This window comes from Myxocyprinus asiaticus, chromosome 41, assembly GCF_019703515.2.
Source record: "Myxocyprinus asiaticus isolate MX2 ecotype Aquarium Trade chromosome 41, UBuf_Myxa_2, whole genome shotgun sequence".
Taxonomy (NCBI): Eukaryota; Metazoa; Chordata; class Actinopteri; order Cypriniformes; family Catostomidae; genus Myxocyprinus; species Myxocyprinus asiaticus.
The window spans coordinates 19,438,534-19,461,496 of NC_059384.1; the positions used below are offsets into that span (position 1 = coordinate 19,438,534).

A 22,963-nucleotide genomic window follows, 5' to 3' on the forward strand; every position below is an offset into this window, starting at 1 on the left:
TCTATACATTTTTAAGTGTGCCAATACATCTTGGAGCCCTAAATGTGTTTGATATTTAGAAAAGCTTGTCATGCGGGTACCACTAGGTGGCAGTAAATTAACATCAAATCAGATGTCCAGCTTAGTTTTTTTCTCCTTTCAGTGGCAAAATATCAGTTTTGCATAGTGACTGCAGACACTGCCCATGGAAATAGAATCATATTCATTATATGTAATTAGACATATTCTCCTTAAAACTATAGTTAAAGGGTAAATGTTGTTAATGCTTCTAAATATAGACGTTATTTAGTTAAAAGTTGTTTAGAGATTTCTTGTCTTACAGTAAGCCATAGCTGTGAAAATCAATACATTTGTACATCAAGTTATTTTCCTAAAGTGAGAAATATGCTGCCTCTCTGATTTTGAGGAACAGCTGGTATAGCTGAAATTATTAATGCATACTATGCTTTAGATATTGTGAACTGCAAAATAATCACAATCCAGTGACCCTCACTGATTTATGCTGACCTGAAGTGATTGTTACATTGGATACGTTTACATGCAAAAGTTCTAATAAATGCACATATTACTGCTATTTGGCAAACTGAGTATTAACACTGTGATCTTCCATGACACAAATTGTCAGAGATATGCTGCTTCAGCAGACTTTGACTGCTCATCCGTTTTATTCATAAAATGACTCTGCACTGGTGTGTTCTGACAGTAAGGTCACTGCAATCAGTCAAACAATATCACTCTCCCGACTTTCTAACAAAGTCTTTACAGACATAGAAAAGCAAGGTTTTTCCACCAAAACACCATGTGCCATTTTAATGCATTTGTTTGCACGGACGAAAGGGTTTAATTGCAACAGCTGCTCACTATGTTGAATGTTTGATTGTAATTAATTGATCAAATTGAGCACCTTCAGCATCCACATATGGTGTGCATAAAATGAACGTTTTTCAATTGATTCATCATTTCAGAGGATTGGAGAAAATTGCATGTCAGTTGTTGACTGATGAAGGTGAATCGTAAGCAGAGAGACACGTGCCTCTGTGCTGTTAAAGGAATTTACTCACCCTCATGTCATTCCAAACCATATGACCCCCCTGCCCCTATGTGCACTAATTAAGCTAATGGTATAAGGCCTCAAACATTCTTAAAACAAATCTAAATTAATCATTATTTTTTATTGATCATATGCATTTTTCTTGCTTTTAACATCAGGGCTGTACTACAAGGGCAGTTAAATTGGAACACTGTTTTGTGCAATAAGTTGTTCTGAGAATTGACCTTGACTTGCTCTATAGATAAACTCAATAGTCTTGGGTAACATCAAGAGAAGGGATGCCCTAAAAGTAGGGCTTTTTTTCCCACAAAAATATTAGCCAATGCTTTAGTTAGATATGTTGTCAATTCCCCAAAAGCTGAATAAGAGAAAACATTTTCAAAGCGCTTGATTCTGCCCCAATCTGATCAGCTGCACATGTGCACGCGCTCCAAATGAACGTAACGGGTTTACAACATGGGGACTGATATAAAAGACACCAGTAGTATTTACAATACGATTATACAATGTGATTGAAGCTCAACTTCATCCATCATGCATGCATACACCAACTTAAGACCATAACTGGCCTCGCCATTCTGCACGTTGATGAACGGTCTCCTTTTCTTTTCTTGAAATATCCTTAATAAAGCGTTAGTTACGTGACGTTACGGGCACTTCATATAAAAATAATATGGATAGGCTTTAAATGGGAGAATCAAACATCCACCGCTCCTTCATTTACCTTGATGATTCAGATAGATAGCTAATTATTGCTTTTTTCTGTGACGTGTTTCAAGTGTACTGCATCTATAGACAACATTTAGCAAGCTATCATTTTGACAAACTTTGCGAGTTGAATTGTAATGATACGTGTACCGCTAGAGGGTGCCGCATGCACTGGACTCTATCGGCAGCGGTTAATGATTATACATACAAATTGTTTGATATACAATGAGTACTTCCTAGATAAATTTGATAATTTCTAGATATTAATTTTAAGATACATTTTTTTTCTAATCTAAAATGATAACTTTCTAGATAGACTTGGTTTAGATAAAAAATAAATAAAACCTGTATTGGCAAAGAAGTATTTGGTAGATTTCTTATTTTATACTATTATTTCTCAACATCTGGGTTTATTAGATTTTAATTTATTTTACATTTACACTATTTTGACAATTTTCTGTGGTGCATATTTTTGTGCAGTTTTCTTGCACAGCTATAATGAAAAGAACTTTGATTTCTCTAACCAGATTGCCTTGTATTCTAATAAAGAACATGTTATTTGAATCATGTTGGAGTTGCTTTTCAGTTGAGTACATTTAAAAGTTAAAAATCTAATTGTGAATCATCCTTAAGTTTGAAAAAATTCAAGATTTAATTTTTTTGCCATATTGCTTAGCCCTACCTAAAAGAGAAACTCAAGACACCATTGAACAGCCTCAAGGTCACAAAGCCATCTGCCTCTCTGATCTCTCCTCTACTTCATTACAGAACAATTACCAAAGCTTCAGCCCAGAGCCTATTCTGCTGCCAGGTAAGAGACCTTGTTTGAAATACCTGTGCTTTATATTTGGAGATATATTCAGGTTTTAGGTTCAGATTATTTCTGTCTCTTCACTATCCTCCTTTGATGTTGTAAGGTCTATTATAGACAGAGATGAATTTAGTGTGTTGCTGCTTAGTATGGTTTGTTGTGATCAAAGTCAAACAATGGATGCAGAGCATGTGCCTTTCAGAAACATATGCTGGTTTAAGTTGTTTTCTGCCCATCTACTTTGGCTATTAAGTGGTCTAGACTAATGTCAGTAGTTTGATGTTGGTAGGAATTTATAATACACAGAAACATTAGGGTCCTGAAATATTAAAGTCCAGTCAGCATGGGTCCTCAGAGGCCATTAAGTGAAAGATAATGAGGTCTTGAGTCTTGCTCATGTTCTGCGTGTTAGATCAGTATAGTTAGCACTTAGTCTCTTATTTTCTCTTGTTCCTTAGCTCCAGCCTTCAACACCCTGGGAAAGTTAATTTCATGTTCAATGTTGTGGAGTTCCCTGCGTGTCCGGAGCATCCAGCGAGGACAGGGTTGTGCACAGGCTGGTTGGCTGATCATGTCTCCACAATCTTGCTGCCCCTCGAGACGAAACTGGCTTCAGAGTGTCTTGGCACATCAGCCCAGCCGAAGGTTAGCACTGTAGGCATTGCACATTAGCAAGCCTGTTCACCTTAAAATAAGCTTTTCACAGTCCCTGGGAGGATTGGATTGAAATGGGTTGAGTGAGGCAAAAGGTTTGCAGGAATAAGCTCTGGAGAAAGTACTAATCCTTGCATTAGAATAGAAAACAACTTTTAGGGGGCCTGGGTAGCTCAGTGGTAAAAGACGCTGGCTACCACACCTGGAGTCGCTAGTTCGAATCCCAGGGCGTGCTGTGTGACTCCAGCCAGGTCTCCTAAGCAACCAAATTGGCCCGGTTGCTAGGGAGGGTAGAGTCACATGGGGTAACCTCCTCTTGGTAGCTATAATGTGGTTCGTTCTCGGTGGGTCGTGTGGTGAGTTGAGCGCGGATGCCACGGTGGATGGCGTGAAGCCTCCACATGCGCTATGTCTCCGTGGCAACGCGCTCAACAAGCCATGTGATAAGATGCGCGGGTTGACGGTCTCAGAAGCAGAGGCAACTGAGATTCGTCCTCTGCCACCCGGATTGAGGCGAGTCACTACGCCACCACGAGGACTTAAAAGCGCATTGGGAATTGGGCATTCCAAATTGGGTGAAAAAGGGGAAAAAAAATCTGAAAAAAAAAAGAAAACAACTTTTAGCTTTGGGTTTGGATGGTATCTACAAAAATATATGGAACTGGGTTAGTTATAATTATATACTATATGTCATGTATTGGGGATTACTGAACAAAGAAATCCTATCACCACCTAATATTGATTAGATTTGAATGTCTCGTCCAGGTATATGTGAGGCCTCATCCCAGCAGCATCTTCCACTTGCCTGCCGACCCCTCTCTTCCCATAGTGATGGTGGGACCTGGGACAGGCGTAGCACCCTTTATTGGCTTTCTCCAGCAAAGGTATATTCAGAAGTTTTATTACCATGCATTTCCCCACACTATCCTTTCTGATGGTGCTGTTGTTGTATAATATTTGTGCTGATATTTTGATCTACATGGAATACTTCTACTTTTAAAAGTTAATTTGTCCCAGTGCAGGACCTTTTGTAATGGTCTGCAAAAACACTTCTGGGTTTAATACAAGATAAGCTCAATTAAAAGCATTTGTGGCACAATGTTGATTTCCACAAAAAAATAATAACGACTTTCAAAACTCCTTTATTTAAAAAATAAAAAATAAAAAGCATGGTAATAGTAAGGGAAGTGAAAGGGATAGTCTCTCTCATCATTTACTCACCCTCATGCCATCCCAGATGTGTATGACTTGCTTTCTTCTGCAGAACACATTGAAGATTTCTAGAAGAATATCTCAGCTCTGTAGGTTCATACAATGCAAGTGAATGGTGAGCAAATCTTTCAAGCTCCAAAAATCACATAAATGCAGCATAAAAGTAAACTATACTCTTCTAGTGGTTTAATATCTAGTCTTCTGAAGCGATGCAGTCATTTTGGGTGAGAAACAAATCAATATTTCAATCTTTTATACTAAAAATATCCACTTTCACATTCTGATTTATAGTAAAAAAGGACTTAAATATTGATCAGTTTCTCACCCACACCTATCATATTGCTTCTGAAGACATGGATTTAACCACTGGAGTCGTATGGGTTACTTTTATGCTGCCTTTATGTGATTTTTGGAGCTTGAAAGGTCTGGTCACCATTCACTTGCATTGTATGCACCTACAGAGCTGAAATATTCTTCTACAAATCTTTGTTTGTGTTCAGCAGAAGAAAGAAAGTCATACACATCTGGGATGGCATGAGGGTGGGTAAATGATGAGCGAATTTTCATTTTTGGGTGAACTATCCCTTGAATGGGGCCAGTCCATAAACGCTAAAATACACATTGTTTCAAAAGTATAAACTGTTAAATGAGCTTGTATGGAACCTGGTATGTACCTTTTAAAGGTGATTAAAAATTTTTAAAAACTGAAATGAAATCATGAGCAGTCACCTAAGATAAAATATATTAATTTTAACCCTAAAATCTTTACAAAAAAATCATGTTCATACTATAGTTTAACAAGCCATATTCTTATATAAGTCTATATATTCTACAGCATAATATACATAACTACATGATTATTATATAGACTTACTATATTGTTTCTTCTACTCGCACTAGTATTACCATGCCTCTGATTAATACACAATGACAAATCGGCATGGGAAAATCTGTTCTCACCTGCTTTTTGCAGCAACATTTTTGTACAACACAGAATTTTCCATAATTCTGGCAGCCATTTAAGTTTGCATTGCTGCAGCTCTTAGCATAATTAATTGAATCATACCTTCAATCCGAGATCCAAACACAGCTGTCAATACAAAAATTTTAAGTTATTTGCTATACTTCTCCACATTCCAAAGAGCAGTAAGTCTTGCCTGTGCATGTTCAACAAAATAAAAACGGTTTTAAAAAGAGGATGTCAGGGTTCATGCTCTGCATGAACCAAGGAAGAGGGCAGGACTCAAAAATGCAGAGAATGGGTTTTATTAAAACAACTAAAAGGAACAAGACAAACAGAACAAAGCAAACAGGTATCCAAGACAGGAGAACATGACCGACAGGAAGAGACTGAAGAGGTAACAAGATGAACTCGCACAGGACAGAGCACATGAGGAGACTAAATAGGGAGAGAAATCAAACAGGTTAACAAAGAGGGCAGGTGCAACTAATGAACTAAGGAGGTGGGCTATGACGCAAGGCTGAGAGACACGTGGCAGTATGGAAACAAAACAAAGCCACACGCTCTCACAGACACAAACACATGAATGACACGAGCGCATATCGCCAGAAACTACAAGGCAACATGCGCACATGCCAAATGACAGACGAGACAAGAGAATGCACGGCAATGCCAACAAAGCGATGCCATGCACTCTCACACTAGACAAAGCCTGAGCATACACTGCAAAGCAAAAACCACACAATGCACGCAACAGGCGACAAAACGAGACGGGACTTCTGTGCGAGAGTTCGGCCACAAATAAACAGGCACCTAAGACAGAAGCGGCTGAACCCCAGCACAACATGTAGATGGATTGCAACCCAGACGCGCAGCTCAAAGCAATGGCAACACGAAGCGTACCTGAGGTCGTGAGAGACAGACACAAACAATTGACACGAGTGCATGCCGCAAGGATGACATAAGAGCAATGCACTCATGCCAGTAAACGATAAGACAAGAGAGCGCATGACAATGCCAATAAGGCGAGCCATGCATTTTCACATAAGACACAGACTAGACAAGACACTAAACATGAGTGTGAGAGTTCAGCCACAAAGACAATAAAAATGCAACAAACAGAAGTGGCTGAACCCTAACAGAGGAAGGAAGTTTATTGATTCCTGTGTGTTAAAGTAGCATAAAAACACCCCTAGGGTGATGAGGATAAATCCAAAGGAAGAAGGAAAGTGTAAATTTGCTATTGACCTGTTCCCTCCCATGTTATCTGTGAAGAAAAATAGTGTTTCAGAAAACCCTTGTGTTAAAATTAAGTAAGGCATAAATTGCAGGGCTTGTAGAGGCCTGTCATCTATGAAGAGTGACACTCAGTGACTACATATGAATGAAGCAGACTGCCTTGGTGCAGGGTGGGTCAGTAATGTAATGCTTGGTGTGTGTTTGTACACAAATAGTTTGTAAGTGACGCAAGGGCCACAGGTAATCAGAGGGCCTACAGTGTCTGAACCGATGTGGTTGATGAATGTCTCAGACATGTCTTGGGGCCAGTGAGAGTGGGCGACGTTTGGGATGAGACATTAATGATGAATGGCAAAAGTTGTTCTCGACCACTAACACAGGCTACACCGCCTTCTAAACAGTCAAGGTCGTGGCAGTCGTTCAGCATGCGGCCAATGATGTTTGGTTTGGCTCCAAGCCGTTGATCAATAACGGGTTTGTTAGATTTGTTTGTTTCTTTTGAATGCATTTGTGCATGACTCAAAATGAGGAAGTATATTATTTCTAGCCCCAGTCTCACATTCTGTTTAAGGGATAGTTCACCCCAAACTGAAATTTCTGTCATAATTTAGTCACCCTCATGTTATTCCAAAACTGTGGGAATGGTGACTGAGGTTGTCATTCTGCCTAACATCTCCCATTGTGTTCCATGGAATAAAGTCATATGGGTTTAATAACATTCTTAATCTTTATGCTATATTGCTGATGTCACACAATTTAATATAGTAAATAACGTATACATTTGCGAAAAAAATATATTAACTTTTATTTAGCTCATATATATATATATATATATATAGTCAAAATTCACACAAAACTTAACTTTGTAAAAATAATAATACAAAAAAAATCTTGTGTGCTTTAAAGGGATAGTTCACCAAAAAATGAAAATTCGGTGATCATTTACTCACCCTGATGCCAGCTCTGGTGTGTATGACTTTTGTTTTTCTGCTAAACACAAACAAAGATTTTTAGAAAAATATCTGTGGCCAGAATTTTGAAGGTCCAAAAATCATATAAATGCCACATAAAGGTAATCCATAAGACTCCAGTGGAAAAATCCATATCTTTAGAAGTGATATGATAGGTGTGGGTGAGAAACACATCGTCCTTTTTTTTAACTAAACATTTTCACTTTAACTTCCACATTCTTCTTCATTTTTTTTGCCGATTTGCATTCTTTGTGCATATCGCCACCTACTGGGCAGGGAGGAGAATTAATAGTAAAAAAGGACTTAAATATTGATCTGTTTCCCACCCACACATATCATATCGCTTCTGAAGATTTGGATTTCAACACAGGAATCTTATAGATTACTTTTATGCTGCCTTTATGTGCTTTTTGGACTCTGGCCACCATTTACTTGCATAGTATGGACCTATAGAGCTGAAAAATTATTCGAAATATCTTAATTTGTGTTCTGCAGAAGAGAGAAAGTCATACACATCTGGGATGGCATGAGGATGAGTAAATTATGAGAGAATTTTCATTTTTGGGTGAACTATTCCTTTAAATGGTAGATATCAGTTTATTCTGGTCTCTGAAAATTCACAGATTTATCAGCCTCTGCAATATCTCAGTCAGTACGATATATTCTAATCTTGTGTTTTGATTGAGGATGATATTGCTTTTATAGAGCAGTTCTATAGACAATACGTTTACATGGAGTAACTTGAGTTTAAGACCTAAAATGGCCAGTTATTGTCTGTTTTCTTTTCTCCGATAACAAAAATATTTTAAAATTAAGCCAAAGCAGGATAAACCTTTGTGTGTCATTGAGCAACGCAAATTGACCACCTGTTTGGAACACTGTGAACACAGACAAGTGGAATGATACAAACAGTGAAACGTCCCAGTGCTGTTATACTAAATATCAGCACTTTTATTTTTTTCAGATTAGAGGACTGAAACTAACTGTTGTATAATGCCTGTCAAACCAAAATCAGTTTCCCATAAACCATAGGGAAAAAAAAAACTTAACAGTAAGAAAAAACTTAGTTTCATTACAGTTATGATGCAAGTCTCTGTTCTGTTCAATTTAACACCAGCTCTCCTTTAAGACACCGATATGACAGCAATATGTCACATTTACCCTCTCAGGTACAAAAGCATTCTCTCGGAAAACAAACACCCACGATTGAGGAAGAAAGAGAGACAGATTAGTCATGCTCCCACAGGTTTACTGTCAATGTGCGCTGTTGCATTGTCCTTCCAAATTGGAAGAACTTTGTCTCTGAGGGTTTGAACAGAAGCTTAAGTGGAGATTCTCCTAAATACTGCCACCTCAGATGCCAAGGCTTCAATTAAAGATAACAATCACCATTCTGTCAGCAGGATACTGTTTGTGTCACAAAGCTCAGCATTTCCTCTTTAGAAACAACCAGCGTTAGATGCTTCGATTTGCTCATCTGAAAATCAATGGCAGCAGGCAGACAGTCGGAAATGCATTGTGTGGTGGAGAAAGTGGAAGACTGAGTAAGAATTTCAAAGGTTAAAGCAATTCAACTGTTTGCAGGTTGCCAATGAGCTTTAAGCAGAAAGGACTTGACACATAGTGGCTAAGGAATTAATAAAACAAAACTATGAGACTGTTCAAAACAAAAGCAAAATTCTGTGTTCAATAAAAAGTTCAGCTCAATCAACAGCATTTGTGGCATAATGTTGATTACCACAAAAATTATTTCGACTCCATTTTCTTTAAAAAAAGCAAAAATCTAATTTACAGTGAGGCACTTACAACAGAAGTGAATGGGGCCAATTTCTAGAAGGTTAAAAAGCAGAAATATGAAGTTTATAATTTTATAAAAGCACTTGCATTCATTCTTCTGTTAAAACTTGTGAATTATTTGAGCTGTAAAGTTGTTTAAATTGCCATTTTTATGGTCCTCTTAGGGTTTTAGTGTTTATGGCATAACACTAACTTTCATGGCAACGAAGTTGTAAAATTGGATATAACTTTACACAGAAAAGGTTACTAATCGATTTTATCTCACTTAAATGATGTTAACAGGGATATTGTTTGTGTTGTGGCTATACTTTTGAAACGGTGAGTATTTTAACACTAATTGGCCCATTCACTTCCATTGTAAGTGCCTCACTGGAACCCAGTTTGTTTTTTTGTTTTTAAGAAAATGAGGGACAAGTCTAAATACATTTTTGTGGTAATCAACATTTTGCCACAAATGCTGTCGATTGAGCTTAACCTATGTTGAACCCAGAACATTCCTTTTAAGGGACCTCATTTTAAAGCATTCAGTATTTCTTTTATTTATCAAAGTCTATAAATGTAAAATTATTATTAGTAATCCTTATTAAGGCAAGCATCACTATTACCAATGCTCTTACTTGGGGTTAGAATTTGAACAAACCCCTAACCCTTATGAAACTCATGTGCTATTAGCAACTGAACACCTTAGCAACTGCATAGCAACACACAATTAAAACTCCACTGAACATTTTATAAACCACATTGGCAGTGCCCTGGCAACAAACACCAACACCCTAGCATCGTGGAGTTACATTTTGCACAGGCAAGCACCACTCACATTTCCTTATTAAAATGTAGAAATCTTGTTAAATGGTATAAATAGGCTAGTTTTGAATAAAATGTCCTCATTGCTTTTCCGTATCCCTTTTTTGTTCTCTTTTGTCTTCTGTCCACAGGTCAGAAATAGTTATTTTGAGTACTACATTAAAGCCTCAAGGCCACTAGATGTCCTTTGCCTTCACAATGCAGACCATATTCTCAAAGGAAAGTGAAAAGGAGGCAGATTACATAGTCTACCTTTTTGTAAAAGTGAATGTTCAGTGTAGTCCACAGACTCCCTTTTAGTGTACATCTGAAAATGTACCCCTATTCCACCCAACTGCAGTCTGTAATTTTTTAGGGATGGGGATCTGTCATCCTCCCTGTCGCAACACATTTGATTTGTATTCAGGATGGGAGCTGGTCTGCATGGTGTAACAAAATGGAATCCAGGTTTTTCATATTGGTACTGGTCCCTCTGGGGCAGCATAAAGCCCCACTAAAGCTAGTTTATTGAAGCCCATTTCCAGATTGGATATTGAACTCCCAGATGCTAATGGTTCTGCTGTGGACACTCTGTTTGTTTGAATGCAAAATGCAATCAATCCTAGCTTTGTGCAGGTGGGCGTGACCAAAAGAATCATCCAAAACGTTAAGACTGTCTTGCAAAAAAATAAAAATCCTGCAGAGTGGCATGAAAAGTGGAAAAATAGATGTGACAGACTGTGTTTGGTTGTTTATTATTTAAAGGTGTAAAATATGTAATTTAAAATAAAAAAAACTAGCAACTGTTTTTAATCGAGTTTCACGAACACTGCCCCTATCTTTTGTTGGTCCCACCCCAAACTCACGGCATTTTTTTGGCTTTCTTATATTTGTCTCTGCATATTAAGCTACGATAAGACGAAATACTATAATATCGAAAATAACATTTCTAATCTAGATGATGCATAAAGTTTACCCATTAATCAATGACTGCTTCTGTAAAATTCAGAAAGAATTTCAGGAAATCTAGAAAGTAACTGGATTTATTTGCATCTAATTTATAGGCATCAATTTATTTACTGATGTCACACAACTCATAAATAAATCATACACCTGGAGTATAAAAAGATGCATGATTTATTTCATTAAATAATCTGTAAACAAACCATTAGTATTCTATTGCCTGGTTGTTGCTCAACATGCCACTAAATAAAACGGAGAGCCACTAAAATAATCGTGATGGATAACCTGTGGTTAGACATGCAATGAAAGAACAGAATGTAGACATTTGAAGAGAAGCCCAATTTTGTTGTCCTGTGGTCATCGTATCCACACTGTGGCTCATTGGTATTCTGTTCGCAATAAAACTGAGCAATTTGTATGTTCAGCAGATGGGAAGAGCATAGTGTCTGAATCTCGGCTCACTGCAGTGTTTAGAGCTGAGTGAGTGATATACACATGAGTGAGGGCGTCTCGTCCTGAAAGTCCTTCTAGGACTTTTAACATTTTCCTTTTATTAATGGCTCTGAAAGTTTCAGGCAGTACATTCTATTTCTGAACACTTCTTTTAGGTTAGCTAATAGGGCTAAAGGAATAGTTGCAGTGAGTAGTTTTGCTTTGGTGTGTGAAATGCGTCTCTAAGAGATCTCTTCCTCTATCACATTGGAGCAGAGAAGTGTGCTGTTTTTTGGAGGGCCTGCAGACTGTTTTGATTGTGTGTGTGCAGAATCCTTTTCTCTTATCTCTTAAGAGAAGTCAGTCAACCCATAACAGGTGCAGTGTGCAGATAATGCCCAGTACCTTTATACCACCTCAGTGTATGGAATTCTGGGAACACTGCCAGATCTTTTGGAGGACTTGCTCTTCAAAAACTTCCCAGGGTGATTTTGTGGCTTAAGTATAAGTATATACTCCTGGAGAAGTTCTTCTTCGTTCTTTGCTCAGAGCAACGGTATACTTTTCACAAACATTCAGACACTAACCACTCTGTTGGGGGAGGCATTTATAGGAGCATTTAAATATGAGGACGCACTAGACTACATGTAAAACATCAACTAATACGACATTAAAATGTGTTAACTAGTCAATGACTATATGCCTCATTTTATGAGTAGAATTCACTTAAGATTAGTAACAGAAGCTTTAAGAACCACTTGATGGTGATTTAAAGTAATATATTTGAGTAACACAGTTCAATGGAAAGGAGGAGGTGAGAATCGGCTTGAAAATATAAATTATATTTTAATAATGAACTTAACCAAAAAGACAAACACACACAGGTGTCGGACAGCTGTCCGTAACTCTCTCTCTGTCGCACTGCCGTCTCCAGTCGGCTTTATCCCTCTTGGGCTTAATCAGCCTAATTAGGGGCCGGGTGTGCTGAATCACGACTCGGCCCCACCCTCCGCCCTACCACATTCCTCCCTTGTTCTCTCAGGCCCCCGGCATGTCGTACACCCCCCCCCCCCTTTCCCTGGGGGGAGGCGTGCCCTTCTGGCCCCATCTGACAGCAGATCATCCCCGCTTTCCTGTATCTGGGAGGGTGACAAGGGGAGGAAAAAAAAAACGAGAGGGAAAGGCCAACATGGAGGGACAGCGGGAGAGAGAGAGGAGAGAGAGAGAAAAAAAAATGTACTCGCTGTTTCTCTGATACGCCGTAGCTTGGTCCTCGGCCACTCCTCCACCCTCTAGTGGACGACAGCTGTGCCTCTCCGATGGATCGGAGGCAGTCCTCCGGCCCCTGGCGGACGGAATGCCCCGCTGCGTTTTCGGTGGACGGAAGGGGTCTCCCCCACCCCTGGCAGTGGTTCTCCTATTCCAGGCGGTCAGCTAGGAGCCCCTCACCACTCGCGGTCAGCGGTCCTCTCGACCCCGCTGCATTTTAGTGGCTGGTAGGGGTCTCCTCTGCCCCTGGCAGCGGCCCTGACTCCTCCTGGCGGTTGGCTAGGAGCCCCTCTTCCCCTCGCGTTCGGCAGCCATTCCTCCGCTCTCAGGCGGCCGGGCTCCTCCGTACCCCGGCGGATGGCCACGGCTGCTCCGTTGGGGTGTATGGTAGTGGCGAGGACTCTACTATGGCGCATCCCTCCTCCTTCCCGGGTTTCGGCACCAGTGTAATACAGTTCAATGGAAAGGAGGAGGCGAGAACCGGCTTGACAATATATATTTATTTATATTGCTTAATCAGCCTAATTTGGGGCCGGGTGTGTGGAATCACGACCCGGCCCCGCCCTCCGCCCTGCCACAATATGCAGTAAATGTGTAATTTGTCATGTTTACATTCTGCATACATTGCGCTAACAAGCTATACGCGGCCATAATATGCACCGGTTACATTCGGTTATTGTAAAGGGCAGAATACAGACAAAAGAATGATGAGAGGCATATCTCACTTTGGGCTGATGTGTGAATGGCTTTCGGCTGCAGACAACACATGAGTGAAGCAGCATATTAAACAACAATGGGCACTTCAGAGTATTTGGGTTGATTTGATTTATTTTTTAGACTAAATAAACAAAACAAAAAATCACGACATGTTCTTAGAAAATGTCTCGACGCGAATGATTGAACAGATGTAGGTGAATTTGCACCAGCTCGCAAACAAAAGCAGCCAGACAAAGTGCAGCGCAGTAGTTTAAATACTTTTAACTGGAAGCAGTGTCTCAAAAATGTGGCTCTCATGTTGTGAGAGGCTTGAAAACTGGGAGATGCGCCAAACGGCCAGAAAAGTCCATTTGACACATGTGTGTCGACCAACAATTAAAAAACGGCACAGATGGATTGTGTGAAATCCTCCAGTGTGAATGGCCCCTGAGTCTACCTTGGACAGATTTACAAATTCGATTGCAAAATGGATTGCAGTGGACTACAGGCCACTGATTAGGTTTATGTTAATTTACATTTAATTATTTAGCAGATACTTTAATCCAAGGTGATTTACAAAAGAGGAACATCAGTAGCAATTTCCAATGATATAGAAATAAGCAATATATTGACTTCTAAACCTAGGCTACTTTTGTCTATTCAACGCTGTACACATCTGCCACAATAATTAAATGTCTTTGAATTATCTTCATTTGGAGGCTTTTCTCAGGAAATATTGATTAATTCAATTAATGTGTCAGCATATCAAGTAATTTAATTTGCTTTTAAACTTTTACTTTATTGATGCTCCCAATTTATTATTTTATCATTTTGACCTTACAGAGAGAAGGAGCGGGAGGAAAACAAAGAAACCACTTTTGGAGAGACATGGCTCTTTTTTGGCTGCCGCCACAAAGACAAAGACTTTCTTTTCAGGTATGTGTATTTGCCACACAAACAGATTGACAGACACACACACATTAATCCACCATGACCCCCGAGAGTTTTTTTTTTTCAGTGACTTGATCTGTCAGCTTTACACAGTCTCTTGGATTTTTGGCTTCTCTTGGTTGCTAACAGCCAGAGGCTCGGCTCCTGTTGCACCGTCCTTGAAAGTAATGATGAGAAAGCAATGAAATGAAAGTGCTCCCTCGGAGAGTATGGGGCATATGATATGAGACATTATGTAAGATGATTGGGGTCTGGCTGTCCCATAGGCACACAGGCATAACTCACGCACAATGTCCTTAGTAATGACGTTGGTGCCTGGATTGGTGAGTATTAAGTGTGTGTAAATGTAAGTGTATGTGTTTTGACCGCATACAAAGTATCACAGCCCTTGCCCCTACTGACACAAAAGCTAATAAAAACAAGATTTAAAGTCAAGGTCCTGACATGTTGTTTGAATCTATCAGTCTTTGGCTTTAATGGTCACAAAGAAAGGATTCCCCCATTGATATCCACTACTCTACTCTGCCCTTTCTTTCTTTTTTTGGGTAATCTGTTTACAACAGTTTAATTCACATTTGTCCACACTGAGGGGTTTCATTTGTCATTTGTCTCTGCATTGATTAAACCAATCAATGAAATGTGTTTTGTTTCGTTCAGTGTAACCCACTCATTGTCTACGAAGCTTTGATAAGCCAAGAAACAGATAATGCCTGTGGCATTCAACAAGAAAGCTGCTAAACCTGGCTTGCAAAACTCAATACACTGAAACATAAGAAGCAAACAGACTAGCTGTTGGCAGAATCCAACATAACTTTGTGACACCTGCTAATGTCTGGTGTATTGAGAAAATGTATTAGCCATAAATACAGTGCCAAGAAAAAGTATGTGAACCCTTTGGAATTAGCTTGATTTCTGCATTAATTGGTCATAAAATGTGATCTCATCTTCATCAAAGTCACAAGTATAGATAAACACAAAGTGCTTAAGCTGACAACACACAAGCAATTATAATCTTTCATGTCATTATTGAACACATCCCATTAAACTTTCACAGTGCTGTGGAACAAGTACGTGAACACTTGGATTTAATAACTGGTCAATCCTCCTTTGGCAACATTAACCTCAACCAAGCATTTGTGATAGCTGCGGATTAGACCTGCACAATGTTCAGAAGGAATTTTGGACCATTCTTCCTTTCAGAACTGCTTCAGCTCAGCCATATTCTTAGGATATCTGGTGTGAATGGCTCTCTTGAGGTCATTCCACAGCATTTCTTTTGGGTTAAGGTCTGGGCTCTGACTGGGCCACAAATGATGGTTTTTAATTTTTTTGAAGCCATTCTGTAGTGGATTTACTTCAGTGTTTATGGTAATTCTACACCCAAATTTTTCTGAGCTTCAGCTGGAGCACAGCCAGCATGACATTATCCTGTAAGATACACTATATTGCCAAAAGTATTCGCTCACCCATCCAAATAATTGAATTCAGGTGTTCCAATCACTTCCATGGCCACAGGTGTATAAAATGAAGCACCTAGGCATGCAGACTGCTTCTACAAACATTTGTGAAAGAATGGGCCGCTCTCAGGAGCTCAGTGAATTCCAGCGTGGTACTGTGATAGGATGCCACCTGTGCAACAAGTCCAGTCGTGAAATTTCCTCGCTATTAAATATTCCACAGTCAACTGTCAGTGGTATTATAACAAAGTGGAAGCGATTGGGAATGACAGCAACTCAGCCATGAAGTGGTAGGCCACGTAATATTACAGAGCGGGGTCAGCAGATGCTGAGGCACATAGTGGGCAGAGGTCGCCAACTTTCTGCAGAGTCAATCGCTACAGACCTCCAAAGTTCATGTGGCCTTCAGATTAGCTCAAGAACAGTGCATAGAGAGCTTCATGGAATGAGTTTCCATGGCTGAGCAGCTGCATCCAAGCCATACATCACCAAGTGCAATGCAAAGCGTCGGATGCAGTGGTGTAAAGCACGCCGCCACTGGACTCTAGAGCAGTGGAGACGCATTCTCTGGAGTGACGAATCACGCTTCTCCATCTGGCAATCTGATGGCTGAGTCTGGGTTTGGCGGTTGCCAGGAGAACGGTACTTGTCTGACTGCATTGTGCCAACTGTGAAGTTTGGTGGAGGGGGGATTATGGTGTGGGGTTGTTTTTCAGGAGCTGGGCTTGGCCCCTTAGTTCCAGTGAAAGGAACTCTGAATGCTTCAGCATACCAAGAGATTTTGGACAATTCCATGCTCCCAACTTTGTGGGAACAGTTTGGGGATGGCCCCTTCTTGTTCCAACATGACTGCACACCAGTGCACAAAGCAAGGTCCATAAAGACATGGATGAGCGAGTTTGGTGTGGAAGAACTTGACTGGCCTGCACAGAGTCCTGACCTCAACCCGATAGAGCACCTTTGGGATGAATTGGAGCGAAGACTGCAAGCCAGGCCTTCTCGTCCAAAATCAGTGTCTGACCTCACAAATGCGCTTCTGGAAGAATGGTCAAATATTCCCATAAACATACTCCTAAACCTTGTGGAAAGCCTTCCCAGAAGAGTTGAAGCTGTTATAGCTGCAAAGGGTGGGCCGACATCATATTAAACCCTATGGATTAAGAATGGGATGTCACTTAAGTTCATATGGGTCTAAAGGCAGATGAGCGAATACTTTTGGCAATATAGTGTATCTTGATAAACTTACGAATTCATTTTTCCCTCGATGATGGCAAGTGGTCCAGGCCCTGAAGCAGCAAAGCAGCCCCAAATCATGATGCTCCCTCCACCGTACTTCACCGTTGGGATGATGTTTTCATGTTGGCATATGGTGACCTATTTATGCCATACGTAGTGCTGCGTGTTCTTCCCAAACAATTCAGCCTTAGTTTCATTAATCCACAAAACATTTTCCCAGTAGTGTTGTGGAGTGTCAGGGTGGTCTTTGGCAAACTTCAGATATGCAGCAATGTTTTTATTGCAAAGCAGCAGCACCCTTCATGGTGTCTTGCCATGGGCACCATGCCTGTTTAATGTTTTCTGTATAGTAGACTCATGAACAGAGATGTTAACCGGTTCCAATGATTCCTTCAAGTCTTTAGCTGTCACTCTAGTGCTCTTTTTTTTTTTTTTTTTTTTTACCTCATTGAGCATTCTGTGGTGTGCCTATGATTCATCTTGCTTGGATGGCCTCTTTTAGGGAGAGTAGTCACCGTACTAAATCATCTCCATTTATAGACAAACTGTGGACAGATGTTCAATATAACTTTGTAACCCTTTTCAGCTTTATGCAAAGCAACGACTCTTGATCATAGGTCTTTTGAGATCTCTTTTTTGCGAGGCATGGTCCACGTCAGCAAATGCTTCTTGTGAATAGCAAACTCAAAATGTTCGAGTGCTTTTTATAAGTAAAAGTAGCTCTAACCTACACCTCCAATCTCGTTTCATTAATTGGATACCAGGTTTGTGAACTCCTGACTCCAATTAGCTTTTGTTAACGTCATTAGCCTTGGGGTTTACATACTTTTTCCAACCTACACTGTGACTGTTTGAATGATGCATTCAAAATGTACAAAAACAATACAATAATTTATGTGTTATTAGTCCAAACAGATTATTTGTTCATTATTGTAACTTATATAAAGATCAACCAGATTTTCAGACAAAATTATACATAAATGCATGTAATTCCAAAGGGTTCACATACTTTTTATTGCCACTGTGTTTCTTACATGCTATGAATCTGTATTTTGCATTTTTCTATTAAAAACTAAATTTACTTTGACAATGGATTTATTTAGCCATTTATTCTTGCATATTTGTAACGAATAGTGGAAAGCCAATTTTAGACTTGTGAATGTGAAGACATGGTGATTTTGTTTAAAATTTTTGTTTTAGTGGCTTATTTTTTTGCTAAAAATATTTCACATGTTGCCATATAGAGTTCTGGTGAAAAGTACTTTAGGCATCCAAAATAAACCCAAAGAATAACACTTCCATTGAGGTAAAGTCTTTGAGTCTTTGATTTGAATTGCTCACTTCTTATCTCAGTGAGGGTTAGACAGTTGTTCTTACAGTTTGATTTAAACTATGTATTATGTTGCAGGTCTTTACAACAGCACTGGACAAATGATGCATAACTCAATTTTACAAATTTGACTCCCGTTTGTTGCTTGGATAGTGTTAATTTTGAGGCCCTGGTTGTCAGGCAAGACTACTAAAGAAAATAAGCAGTCTTCAATAATTCTATTAAAGAATAACACTTATAAGTGTTAAAAGGGTGAAATCAGTCTTAATTGGTATTAAAATATGGAACACTTGTCTTAGCCCCCCTACCACCAACAAGCTCCTTGTATCTTTGTTTTTGTAGATTTGGATTACATGACGAGAGGTTAGTGGGATGCTCACATCATGGAAAAGGGACAAAAGGATCGCTCAAGTCTGTTTTCTTTGTAAACATTCAATATGTCTTACCAGAAAGGGCTAGTGCAGTTTGTCTGGGCCTGGGAAAACAGGCATGACTCCCAGAAGACTCATGCAAATACATACACCCAAAATCCTTTAAAAACAAACTGATTACAATGGATTCAATAAGATGCTGAATCATTGGCTTTGCTTGGACATTTTTTACTTGGGCCGCATCTCACATGAAATTGCCATAGTTACAAGATCACAACTCTGTTAATGACATTGGACTTAAAAGTAATTAGTTGGCAATGCTTATAATGCCAAAATGAACTCATGTTTGACTTTGCTGTGTATGTCATGTCTTTGGCTTAGTTTCTTATTATATTTTAACTCACTAAGCACTTTATTAGGAACACTATGGTCCTAATAAAGTGCCTGACGTGGTCATCTGCTGTTGTAGCCCATCACATGTTGTGCATTCTGAGATGATATTCTGCACAATACAATTGTTCAGAGTGATTATCTGAGTTACCATAGCATTTCTGTCAGCTCAAACTAGTCTGGCCATTCTCCGTCAACCTCTCTCATCAACAAGACGTTTCCATCTGCAGAACTGCTGCTCACTGGATGCTTTTTTGTTTTCTGAGTAAACTCTAGACTGTTGTGCATTAAAATCCCAGGAGATCAGCAGTTACATAATAAAACCAGCCTGTCTGGCACCAACAATCATGCCATGGTCGAAATCACTGAGATCAAATTTTTTCCCCATTCTGATGGTTGATGTGAACATTAACTGAAGCTCCTGGCCTGTATCTGCATGATTTTATGCATTGCACTGCTGCCACACGATTGGCTGAGTAGATAATCGCATGAATAAGGTGTACAGGTGTTCCTAATAAGCTGCTCAGTTAGTGTATACTGTATGTCCCATGTCATCGACATATGTTGTCAAACATCTTGGTATTGATGTACAACAACATTGGCATGTGTGTAACAAAATGCAACAAAACTGCCAACAAAAAGTCCAAATCTGATTATGGTGTCTCCAATAATGGAATTAAAATGTTTAATACGCCATATCTTAATTTGACATATGCTTTCTACAAAAAATACCTTTCATGGTTTCATTGGTAACTGTTTGCATGATGATTTCTTAATCAAAATAGATGTCAGAAGTCAAGTTATTGCTGTCCTATTGTCAAATGTTTTGTACAAACGTTTGCTTCATCCTTTAGAGGATTCGTCTGTTTAGATTCCCTTTTTTATCTGAGGCTTCAGTGGAAATTTACAGTAAACGGCAGAAAAGTTGTCACTGTGAGAATGAACCAGTCTTGGCAGTTTTTCTTAAGGCCTGTAATGAAAAAAGACAAAAGCTGGTTTTGGCAAGCAAGCGTAAGAGCCAGGTAACAGACAAACAGAGCGATTGATTTAAAAAAGACACTCAGACCTTGTGTTTGACCCTGTTCGTTAACTTCTCATTTTTCCAGTCCATTTTTTTTTTTTCATTTTTGTTAAAGTAGCACACAAAAATTTGTTAGCAGCTGAAATACAAGCAGAAGGTCATGTTAAAGGAGCGATTTATAACAGCAGCCTTGAGGTTTTATAAACTTTCTTTCCAGATGGATGTGAGAGATGAAAATTTGAGTTTCAAATGAAACACACTAATGAGCTCCATTGTTGCTACTTTAGCATGCAAAAACCTGAGAGAATCTAGAAGTTATGTTTCGTACTTAAATTTAATTTAACTACCACAAAAAACACTAATCACTGAGTGATGAAATAGCAGTGAAAAACTGTAATAAGCACATTACTGCTTTATTTCCAGAGATGAGTTGGAGAATTTTGTGCATAATGGAACCCTGAGCCATCTGATTGTGTGCTTCTCCCGAGATGAGCCTGATGCTGTTAACAGACCAAGATATGTCCAGCATAATTTGCTGCTTCATGCTAAAAATGTTGCCAGAATCCTCCTTAAAGACAAAGGCTGTCTTTACGTATGTGGGTGGGTACAAACCCTTGTAGCTCAATTACAAGAGTCTAATCATCACTGCTTTTTGATGAGAATTTAATTATACTGTAAGTTGTTATGGTTTTATAGTTCTTAATTATTCCAGATTGTATTTTGTGTGAACACTGTTTAATTTGACTAAATATATTCGATTTAAGTAATTAAATCACTGCACTCTACCAGATGAGGGTGCGAAGATCCAGAAAGACTGCATCAAAGAAAAAATGTCCCGCACTACCTTTTTCTTATGTCCTCTTGCCTTTGAGAAATAAAATGATGACTAAGAAATGAGAAAAAGTTAGTGTGGATAATTTTTTCTTCAAATGTATCCTTTTAAAGTCTATATGATCATTGAGATTCATAAAGTTTCACATAATTTTTCATTAAAATGTCAAACTTTCATCAAACTTTCTCCACCTCTGAAACAGTATTTCTTTTCTGCGACAAAATTAAGGGTGGGTGGAGAAAAATATTTACCAATAATATCATATGCTCACCTTTCATTATCCATTTAAATTCAGATGGATAAATCAATTCCCGCCCCACAAGATTACCCAATGAATATGCATTATCATGTTGTCTTTAAGAGAAATTACTTTTTCCAAATGGTTTGCTTGACTTTGTTTATTACTGTATTACTGCTTACCAATAATGAAACAATATCTCATGATTTTACAGGGATGGAAAGAACATGGCAAAGGATGTGAATGACACTCTACTGGAGATCATAGGGAATGAACTTCAGCTGGATAAACTGGAATGTATGAAGACAGTAGCAGGACTTCGTGAGGAGAAGCGATATCTACAGGACATCTGGAGCTGAGAGCACGCACGCGCACACACACACACAAAGAGCATCATTTTCACAGACACAGATGTGCCAGCTACTTTTCTGCCGTTTGATTTAAGATGTGCACCACAGGTGCCATTGAGTGATAGCTGAACTCATTATCTAACAGCTTTTCAACAAAAAAAAAAATTAAAAGGTCTCGAGGGTATTCACATTCTTTCAAGTATTTTAAAGGCTTTTAGAGAATTATCTGAGTGTACTGTCAAACGCACTGAGATTAGCTGTGTTTAGTCAAAGCGTTTTATCTGCCTATTATGCGATTATTAAATGGAGCCCCACGTCACCATTTCATTATTTGAGAGACTTTTTAGTATGTTTCAAATACAGTTTTCAGGTAAAAAAAGAAAAAAGTAAAATATGCATATTAATGCATAAAACTCGTAAGGCAGAAGACGGTTTACCAAACTGCACAGTCTGAAGCACTGCCTGCTAGATACAAGAAACAGAAACATGACAGACTGGATGAGAAAACTGTCAGAAGCTGCCAAATTAAAGATTATCTTCAGCATTTCTGTGTTTTTCAATTCCTACAGTTTTTACTAAGTGCAGATGGATCGAAGAGGATACTCGAACATCCCCAGTCACCCCCCCAAAACCTTTTGTTTTTTAATTGTAAAATTAATCTCAGGTATACACAGCAATTCTGCCATTTTACAGAGTTGGTGAGTCCAATGTAAAACCCAATATTTTATCAGGTCTATAAAGTAAACATATTAATTGTTTATAACTCTATATCTGTACTAAAGAGGAAAAAATAAAATGCATACAAAAGAAAAATGATTGGTAGGTGTATAAAATAACTCTTGCTCTAGGGTTTGTCCTGGTACCAAAATTCCATTTGTTGATACCAATACCAGTAAACCGAGATAAATCAAGTTTTTGGCTGGTTATGTGATTCTTAAAGGGATAGTTCACCCCAAAATGAAAATTCCCTCATCATTTACTCACCCTCATGTCATCCCAGATGTGTATGGCTTTCTTTCTTCTGCAGAACACAAATTATGATTTTTAGAAAAATATTTCAGCTCTGTAGGTCCATACAATGCAAATGAATGGTAATCAGGCCTTTCATGCTTCAAAAAGCCCATACATGCAGCATAAAAGTAACCCATATAACCCCAGTGATTAAATCTATGTCTTCAGAAGCAATATAATAGGTGTGGGTGAAAAACAGATCAATATTTAAGTCCTTTTTTTTTTTTAC

General features: G+C 38.9%; 1 protein-coding gene across 3 annotated transcripts in view; it reads left to right on the forward strand.

The window, feature by feature from the left end:
- Positions 1 to 22,267, forward strand: part of LOC127432104 (methionine synthase reductase-like) — a 29,037-nt gene extending 6,770 nt beyond the window's left edge. For 2 of the 3 annotated variants that reach the window (XM_051682913.1, XM_051682914.1), the window contains 6 exons: positions 2,528 to 2,570; positions 3,029 to 3,215; positions 3,990 to 4,108; positions 14,391 to 14,483; positions 20,727 to 20,903; positions 21,588 to 22,267. In XM_051682913.1, coding sequence (XP_051538873.1) covers positions 2,528 to 2,570; positions 3,029 to 3,215; positions 3,990 to 4,108; positions 14,391 to 14,483; positions 20,727 to 20,903; positions 21,588 to 21,732 — 764 coding nt within the window. In that variant the 3' untranslated portion in view covers positions 21,733 to 22,267. The remainder of the gene's footprint in view (positions 1 to 2,527; positions 2,571 to 3,028; positions 3,216 to 3,989; positions 4,109 to 14,390; positions 14,484 to 20,726; positions 20,904 to 21,587) is intronic. The other variant, XM_051682915.1, reaches the window with a different exon arrangement.
- The last annotated feature ends 696 nt before the right edge of the window (positions 22,268 to 22,963 follow it).